The sequence below is a fragment of the Vicia villosa genome, unplaced genomic scaffold (assembly GCF_029867415.1).
Source record: "Vicia villosa cultivar HV-30 ecotype Madison, WI unplaced genomic scaffold, Vvil1.0 ctg.000349F_1_1, whole genome shotgun sequence".
In the NCBI taxonomy this organism is placed as follows: domain Eukaryota; kingdom Viridiplantae; phylum Streptophyta; class Magnoliopsida; order Fabales; family Fabaceae; genus Vicia; species Vicia villosa.
This window is the reverse complement of record NW_026705156.1, coordinates 814,912-824,743: the sequence shown is the minus strand read 5'-3', so window position 1 is coordinate 824,743 and position 9,832 is coordinate 814,912. Positions and strand designations below refer to the sequence as shown.

General features: G+C 35.6%; 1 protein-coding gene and 1 non-coding gene across 2 annotated transcripts; one reads left to right on the top strand and one right to left on the bottom strand.

Moving 5' to 3' along the window:
• Positions 1-225: 225 nt before the first annotated feature.
• LOC131627150 (small nucleolar RNA R71) lies at positions 226-332 on the top strand. The gene has a single exon (XR_009291401.1). It is a non-coding gene; the product is annotated as a small nucleolar RNA R71 (small nucleolar RNA).
• A 6,902-nt stretch (positions 333-7,234) lies between these two features.
• Positions 7,235-8,869, bottom strand: LOC131627141 (chalcone synthase 1A-like). Its single transcript, XM_058897980.1, has 3 exons — positions 8,808-8,869; positions 8,555-8,737; positions 7,235-8,438 (listed from the first exon to the last, which is right to left on the bottom strand). The coding sequence occupies exons 2-3, from the start codon at positions 8,730-8,732 to the stop codon at positions 7,447-7,449; spliced, it is 1,170 nt and encodes a 389-aa protein (XP_058753963.1). The 5' UTR covers positions 8,733-8,737; positions 8,808-8,869; the 3' UTR covers positions 7,235-7,446.
• Between the last annotated feature and the right edge of the window lie 963 nt (positions 8,870-9,832).

The following is a 9,832-nucleotide window of genomic DNA, read 5'->3' as shown; positions in this document are numbered from 1 at the left end:
AGTAGCCTCGATGACTTTGTGAACTCTAATAATTCTCTTCTGATTTGTGCTCACATTGGCTCATGAAACAGACCATTGATAAGTATTGCAGTAATACTTTCAATCAAATGATATCCCTCTTCACAGGATTTAGACAATAACGCTCCTCCACTAGATGCATCAAGCATGTTCCTCGAAGAAGGAACTAGCCCATTGTAGAATGTCCCGAGTTGGATGCAAATAGGGATGCCATGGTGAGGGCATTGCCTAAGTAACTCCTTAAATCTTTCCCAAGCATCAAAAAGCGATTCGTTGTCTCCTCGCCTAAATGAGGTAATCTCATTTCTCATATTTGCATTCTTGGAAGGAGGAAAATACTTAGCTAAGAACTTCTCAGCCAAGTCATTCCATGTGGCGATGGAATTTGGATCCAAGGATTTTAACCAACTTTTGGCTCTATCCCTTAGAGAGTAAGGAAACAGTCTGAGCCTGAAGGCGTCATTAGTCACGCCTGGAATCTTGAAGTTTCTAACTACATCCAGAAACTACCTCAAGTGCAGATGAGGGTTTTCATTAGGAGATCCAAAATATTGGCCACTAGTCTGCAACATTTGGAGCATCATTGGTTTGAATTCAAATTGAGCTGCGGTGGTCTCTGGCAAGACAATGCTAGTATTCATTGATGTCGGGTCAAAAATAACATAGTCTCTGATGTTCCTTGCCCAGTCATTGGCAATACCAATAATGTCATTGTTCTCTGTCCTGAATGGGATCTGTTCCTCCTTGTCTGAACCTTCTTGTACTGGTGGGTGTGGATCAATATCTGCCAGATTAACTTCTACCGATATGTCTGGGATATGTCTAGCACGTCTTTGTCTTCTTAGCGCCCTGAATGTTCTTTCAGGTTCAGAAAATCCACTCTAAATATGGCATGACGATCTGAGCATGCTATAGCTTACACGATATGTCTGGGATATGTCTAGCACGTCTTTGTCTTCTTAGCGCCCTGAATGTTCTTTCAGGTTCAGAAAATCCACTCTAAATATGGCATGACGATCTGAGCATGCTATAGCTTACACCTGTCCGGACACCAAACTACAACAGAATGTCAAAAACACAAATGCTTAAAATGAAAATAAATAGAATTAAATACAAAATCAGAAATGTAGAAACAACTCCTCGACAACGGCGCCAAAAACTTGTTAGCTTCTCAAAGGTGTCACATGCTAGTATACATGTTTTGATTGCAACAAGTAATAATTATAAGAGTATCGTACCCACAAGGAGTGTACTACTTAGATATGACTTTGCATTAAAACCATTCTTTCACTTTAAGCATAAGTAGATAAAAATAAAAACAGATGATGGTGCCAGATCAAGTTTTCATAAAAAAATGCAAATAAGGTAAAGAGAATAAGATGTTGTAAAAGTAATGAGAGAAATATAGTTGAGATATGATTTGTTAACATAGTATGGTGTGTTCATGTGTTAATGATGTGTAATTTCATGACATGCATGGTCAGAAGAATCTAAAGGTGTATCTCTACATCAATCAGTAGCATACATAGAAGGGTAAGGAAAAAATCTCTAAAATTCTCTTGTAACCGTAATACATGTCTATTAAAAGTTCTGATCTTCCTTAATGGTTGTAATTTCTTATGTCTACGGAACTAATTCAAGTAAATGTCTCTATTATACTCTTTTAACCATTTTTACTCATGAAATCCACTTGTGGTTGGATCTCTCATAACAATAAGCTTTTACCTATTTCTAAGGTGATCAATCAAAGAAATAAACGTTAGAGTTATAAACACATGCTAAAGCATGCACTATTCACACAAACATATAACATAAACACACTTATAACATTAACTTCCCATAATACTAAAAGAAGTTTAGCTCATAGTGAGCTGAGTACAGACCATAAACATGGTTCTTAAAAGAAACATCTTAGGACAAGAAAATGCATAAAAGATAATAACCTAAGGATTTAGGGTTTTTCTCCTCAATGTTGTTTTAAATGTCTGAACTCTCTTCAATGTTGTTTTAAGCTCCTTTTATACGCCAAGGATTTAGGGTTTTTCTCCTCTGTCTCGGATCATAGGCCTAGGATCAATAATATCACCCAGCCCAATGCAATCAACAACGTTCCAAGCAAGACAAAGGGAATAATTGTACTACCAAAAGGCAGAGGGGACAAGGCGAACTGCATAGTCTGAAACAACAGGTGTAGGCGACGCGCAGAGTCTTTTGGCACCAGATTTTTGCTTTTTAGCATTGCAAGCTCCCACTATGAATTTGAATTCCACTATATTTTTCAGTACCTTTGAGTCCTTTTTCCCTCCATTCAGTACTTCCTCCTATTTCCCTGCTTCTTATTTTCCATGTGAGCTTGTTATTCCTTTATAACTTATTCTTTTTTACTCCTAGCTCAGCTTCTAATTTGCCCAGTCGTGACTCAGCTTGCCTGTTTGCTAACTCCTGCACGCAAAATAATCATTAAACTAACAAATGGGAGCACCTAATGTACCCCCCCCCCTAAAAAACAACAAATAACCAAATAAACTAACACACAATCATAAAAATGTCACTAAATTAAATACTAAGAAAAGACATGTATTAACTCACAAAATGTGGGTTAACATGGAGATACACAGACAACATGTGCTGAGGTGTTTCTTTCTATATTTGATCAGCACTCAGCTGTTTGTGGACACGAGCTCAACGTATACGGATGTTGTTTACCTCAGGTACTTTTTGGATCCCACACGGATCCATGATTATAATCGGGGAGCAACAACGTTGGCGTACACCTATTCGAGACTAGGAGAAAGATGCATGTGGAAGACTAGGATTGCTGCATGCAGTTGTTCACTATTAGTGGTAACATTCTTATATCCGTCTACTTTTTTTCACTACTTTTCATTCTATATTCGTAATAATGTTTGATCCCATTATTCTTTTCATTCCAGGGGATGATATTACATCACTTCCCGATAATCATTGGTTGAGGATCTGTGCAAGAGTACATCGAAGATTGCCCACGTGCTCGTTCCTTCATTCTCCTCAGAGGGAGCCTGGCGATGGAGCCTTACAGAGTCTATCTAGACATTATAGTTACTGAGGACACCTGCTACAACGCCTACTCTGCTCACCGTGGGACATGTCCATTTGATGACATTGCACTATTATCTAGATGGTTGGCATGTAGTTCGACCGTCACTGTTCCATAACTTCCGGAGCACGTTATGCGACAATTCGGCTACTGTCAGACGATATCCCACCAACCCTCTGTCTCTACTCATCTCGGCTTGACCCGCAGGAAAATAGATGACATCTCTGATGACTATCAGAACCACATGGTTTTGGAGAGCCTTGGGTGAACAGAGCAGAGAGAGACTGGAGGTGCGTCGATGAATACATCATGCGATTCTTTACTGTCTCAAACCCCTATATGGCCCCTCTACAAAGGGATCACTTCCCAGACTAGCTCATTAGGAGATATTACAGGAGAAAAAATCTCAGTCGAACCACACTCATGGAGTGTTTCCTCGCTGTCATCAGATAGTTAAGATAGGACGGGAAGGCATTGAGGGAGGTTTCTTCCATGAAAGGTCTGATGCCATGTGTATACTGGATGCCATTATGGAGGTGGCTCAGGGGAACTGATGTACCACAGACATCGCGCCATGACGAGTGGGATTTTAGATAGTAGAGGCAGAAGAGGCAATAGAGGATGTGGTATACGTAGAGGAGGGGATGCAGATGTTGTCTGGGACACACAATAGTGACATTGCTGATTATTTTGATGTCTGTAGTTTGATTATATTTATGTACTATTTTTTATTATGTATATGACATATGACTATTTGGATGATGTATATGACATTATTTTGATGTACTATATAATATTGAGTAGACATATCACTATTTTGATGTACTATATTTTGATGTATTATTCTGTTGCACAAAAAAATTGTAGTTTTGGATAGATTCCAAGAGAGAAAAATCTTCAATGTTCTTCTATCTAGAACAAAATATTTTTTCTGCCATTGCAATCTATCTCACATAATGGAGTTTTTGTTGTTGTTGTTGTATTTTTGCTCATTTGATAGATTGCAAGTGCAGAAAATCATTCTCGCTTCAAAGATTCGTGTACTCCTCTCTCTTCAAACAAACAGACTGCTAAAAAATGATTAATTTAAATGCAAAGTTCTGACATTCTAGCATCATTCTTTTAGAAGTTGGAACTTAAACAAAAAAGGGAGCCTCAACTTATACAAAGAAGAGAGCTTAACCTTTGAAAATATTTGTTGTAAACAATTTATCTTAATATTCTGTGTAAACAATGTAATATTTTAAAAAAATGAATCAGTCACCCCGGTTTTAATCCAAAATTGAGGTAATAGTTTAAAGGAGATGATAATTTACCTTAATTTTATAGTTAAACCGAGGAGCATAATAATCATATTTTACTATAAAAACACTTGTTAAATAGATTTTACCATAATCCTTAATAATATGAGGCTGCTCCAAAGAGAGGAAATATTTACCGTCGCTACATCTTATCTCTGGGATGGATTGCAAGTGCAGAAAATAAAAAATTTCATTGGCCTTGAAAACAAATCTCTACCATTTTGCATGAGACCTCTAGCATATAAATCTTAATATCATCGAAGTTTTGTTGCATGCAATGTATTTTTAGTATTATATAAAAACAATGTAATTAAAAAATAAAATAAAATACACATTCACCTCTATGATTTGTCATGACCGAGGTGATAGTTATGCATTTTTTTCTATACTATATACATCGGCCTTAACAAATATTTGACGTCCATTTAATGATTATCACCGTTTAAGATGCTGTCATTAGTGATCTGCATGAAACTTAAGGGACTTCCATTATAAAAGCATGCTGAATATTGAAAATCTAACCTAAATGAAGCATATTGAGCGCTTGAAACCTAAGGACGCTTAGAAAAGTTCTCTATAATAGATTGCAAGAGCAAAAAAAATTATGGGTTCAAGGTTTATTTTCTTAAACATTTATTCGAATAGAAAATGATTTGATTTTTGATATTAATTATCTTACCCTTTTTTTCATCATATACAACAGAAGATCTTCCCTAAGATTCAATAATTCGAAGATCTAAAGTCTAAATCTTGAGGAAATTTGGTTTTTATCTAAATCCCTAGAGAATCAAATTTTTATCTTGAACTCTAGGGAATTTGACTTTATTTTAATTTTAATATTCTGGATAAACAATATAACAACTTTAAAAAATATCATACCCCTCGATTTTTTTTCATAAATCGAGATAAAACATATGCTATTTTTGAAAATAATAAAAGTGCAGTTGATGGGGTTAGAACCCATGTGCATATAACTATACCACTCAATTTTTTAATCACCGAGGTGTTAAGTGGAAACTTTTCATGACGCCCTTCGGCCCTTGTTACCTCGCTACTTTAGCTGAGGTAAAACGCATTTCGCGTCTGAGGTTAAAAGTGTTATTTATTGTAGTGTCAATGACGTCTTGGCTTACTATGGTCGTAGCAACCGGTATGAGCAGGCCTTAGTGCTCCCTGAGTTTTGTACTGACTTCCACAAAACGATAGGGGAGGGTATGAAGCCATTACGGCTCGTAGCAGGTGTTGTAGTCAGGCTGTAGTTGGATGACCTTCTTATGGGCGCCTCTTGTTTTGCAGTCTTCACATATTTTTCCCGGTTTAGCTCCAACTTATCTTGCCTTGGCCTTTTCATTAGAAACACCTAAAAAGTGAAGAAAAACATAGATACAAAACTAACACATACAAAATAGAGATCAAACTAAAACATACAAAATAGAGATCAAACGACCAGAAATTAATGATAAAATGTATTTGATTTGAAAAGCAATAAATACCACTAATCAAATCCCCTATTTTTAATCATTTCTTGTTCCCAAGCAATTAATGATAAAATACATGCAATGATGCAAAAATAAAACAAAAACCATTCATGTGTATAGTAGAATATTAATCAAAGACATTTCTAAAATCCTACCTCAGCTAGAAAAAGTCGATATTGCTATGTTAAGTGTCGCATAGTTCGAACTTTGATACTCATAGTTGTGTGTGTGAGTTTCTAATAGTTATTACAATTTGGTATATAAAAAATAATATTAATGAAATTAAGACCTTATACTTTAATCTATATTAGATGTTCTTGCGCATTCTGTCAACTAATCATAATATTTTTAAAATAAGAAAAATAATATAACAAAAGAATTTATTTTAAGCATAAGAAACGCAAAAGATAGAAAAAAGAATATATGAGGCACTAAAGGGTGACAGGATCAAGGTGAATTGGAGGAAAGTGTTCTTTAATAACTTTGCGGGACCTAGGGTCCTCTTCACTTTATGGGTGGCTTGCCATGGAAGATTGGCAACCAAGGACAGGATGCTTAGATTTAGATTTGGACTGATTAATGATGATAATTGTTCAATGTGTAACCAAAAGGAGAGTCAAAGTCATCTGTTTTTCACCTGTGTTGGCATCCATCATATATGGCAAGCAGTTATTAATTGGATGGGTTTGCAGCAGACGCTTGATGAGTGGAATAAGGAAATTACTTGGGTGACGGAAGCTAGTAGAGGCAAAATGTGGAAAGCTAAGCTTTTTAAAATGGCTCTTGCGGAAACTGCTTACGAAAGTTGGAGGTATAGGAATGATATAGTCTTTTGAAAAACCATAGCAAATACCAACATAGAGAAAATTTATAGCATTACTTATTGATATTGGGCTAGACTCAATACGATAACTCACATAGCTTATTTACTTATGGATTAATATGGTGATAGAGTGCTTTTGTTGCGTTGATTTGTCGTGGGCTGGATCCCTTTTACGATCGCCTTGCACCTATTGGTATGGGACTATTAGTTCAATATATCAATATTATTGTTTCCAAAGAGAAAAAAGAATATTCAAGTGTATATCAAACTGCTAAAACAGATAGCAGCATAAAATTCACCTAATTCAAACTAAATCAACACGCAGTCTCACAATTAAACCAATTTTTTTTTACTAAAACTAAAGCAATGCCAATCCTAATCAATTCTCTGAAGCAGCACCCAAATAAAAATTTACTGGCAAGATGCATTCAGCCTTGATCTGCGAGAGCTAGAAAACAAAGATCTTCAAAAGACATCACAATTGTAAGATGCATTTAGTTAGGTTGTGACAATTGTGTCGCTCAAAGCTAGGTTCTAAAAGCCGAATGTAAACGAAGGTTTTATTAGATAATAGAAAATCAAAGTTTTACATAACACACCGATAACCATGATTAATTCTAGATAGATGAAACATGGGAATGTGAATGACCAACAACTTAGGGGAAACACATAAGTATTACATTCACTTATTGATACAAAAGAAAAGGGCATGTGGAAAAGAAACTTGTTTTCCAAGTAACATGTGCGGATTTAAATGGCCACACTACGGAGCAAAACAGTCTCGACAGTAAGTCCAGGTCCAAATCCAAAAAGCACACCCCATTCAAGTCCCTCACCTGTTGTGGCAAGGCCTTCTTCTTTTGATTTCCTCCTCATCTCATCCATGATGAATAGTACAGACGCGCTTGACATGTTACCATAGTTGCTTAGTATATATCTAGTGGTTTGCATTTTCTCTGGCTTTAAGCCTAATTTTGCTTCAACTCGGTCAAGAATGGCGCGTCCACCCGGGTGTGCAATCCAAAAAATGGAATTGTAATCCGAGATATTCAAAGGTTGAAAGGCCTTAACAAGAGCTTTTTCAATGTGTTTTGAAATATGGTCAGGAACATCCTTGAGGAGATGTAATATCATTCCTACTTCACGAATCTCACCTTTAATAGATCCTCCGCTATCTGGAAGGATGGTTTGTGCAGTCCATGCCAATTCAAACAAAGGCTTCTCAACTTCTGGCAATGGATCAGAACCAATAATCACAGCTGCCGCACCATCTCCAAACAATGCCTGTCCCACAAGACCTTCAACATTAGCATCACTAGGTCCAGAGAAAGTTAATATTCTCATCTCCGAACAAACCAACAACGCACGAGAATCTTTGTTGTTCTCGGTCAAATCCTTAGCTAAACTAAGTCCCATTGCACCAGCAAAACAGCCTTGTTGGTATATCATATAACGCTTTACATCTGGGCTTAGGCCTAAAAGCTTTGTGAGCTGATAGTCAGCACCAGGCATATCCACACCACTTGAAGTGCAAAAGATGAGATGAGTAATCTTGGATTTAGGTTGACCCCATTCCTTGATAGCCTTTGTTGCAGCCTCTTTTCCTAGCTTTGGTATTTCCTCAACTAGGATCTCTTGTTTGGCATCCAATGAAGGTGCCATGTATTCACAGAAACTTGGATTTTTCTTCAAAATATCTTCTGTTAAATGCAGGTATCTCTTCTTAATCATAGATTTTTCACCTGAAAAAAATAATATGCCGTTTGTAACTACCAAATCATTAAAAACACAAAATATAAAATTTATATGCTAACAATGTATATAAAATCTAAACTCAAAATACATGTAGATATCTTACATATGCGCTTGAATTTTTCTTTGAGCTCTATGTTGTGTTCATTGTTTGTGATACGGAAGTAGAAATCCGGATATGTAGTCTGATCCACACAATTTTGAGGTGTTGCAGTGCCGATTGCTAACACAGTGGCAGTGCCTTCAGCTCTGTGTGCTTGGCGGATATCATTAACTGTCACCATCTTAACTGCAGAAAGAAGAAATTTAATATATGTGATGTAATTTAAAAAACATTAGTGTTGATAAGAAGCACGTACTAGTAGTAGTAGCTAATTAGCTTGCAGAGTAATAAAAGGAATAATTAATTAAAGGATGATATTTGGTGTGTAAGAAATCGTTGTTTGGGTTATGGTATATATAGTGTGTCTTGCTGCTTGATTGGAAGGAAAGTGGTTAGTTTAAACCATTAATTTAGATATCAAATAAGTCTTAGCCCTCATAAATCTTTATTTTAATCGCCAATAATAAATCATATATATCAACTTCTATCTAGTAACCTTTTTAAGAGTTGTGTATATATATATATATATATATATATATATATATATATATATATATATATATATATATATATACACAACAAACTGAGTTTGATCACACAAGCAGTACTAACACTACAAGAAAAAACTTGATTGGCTAGGGGATTATATGGGGTGATTAACCTCTCACTAAATTTTGACATTGTTTGGAGATAATCCCTCGCAAAGCACAAATCAAAAAAAAAAAATTTAAAAATAATTGGTGAGGGGATACCCCTCACAAAATAAAAAGAGGGAAATTTTAAATTTTAAAATGATATCCAATGTGCATTTTGCGAGGGGATACATGTCACTAAAAGAGACCTTTGAAATGGTGAGGGGATACCCCTAGCAAAGTGCCAGCCCATGGTAGTTGTGTCAGGCTCATGTCTCATCACGTGTGCAGGCATGCAAGAAAAGTTGCTCTCAAAAAGTGATATTCCATTTTATGAGGGGCTGCCCCAAACAAAATGGTGTGGGGAGTCTCCTAACAAATTGTTCTATTAATATATAACTAACAATTTTTTTTCTCAATTCATTTAATCTTCTTATTTCATTTCTTCTTCTCTTCTCTCAAGTAAATGATGTGTTCATCCACGGTATATTTTTTTCCCTTTTTTTTTTTGAAATTTATACTCATATTTGCTTAATTGAGTATTGTATAATATTAAATGTGTATTTGTATAATTTTTTTTGTTTAAATTTTTACCGATATTGTTTTGTATAATATGTTGTGTTTGTATTTTATTATTTTTGGGTGTTAT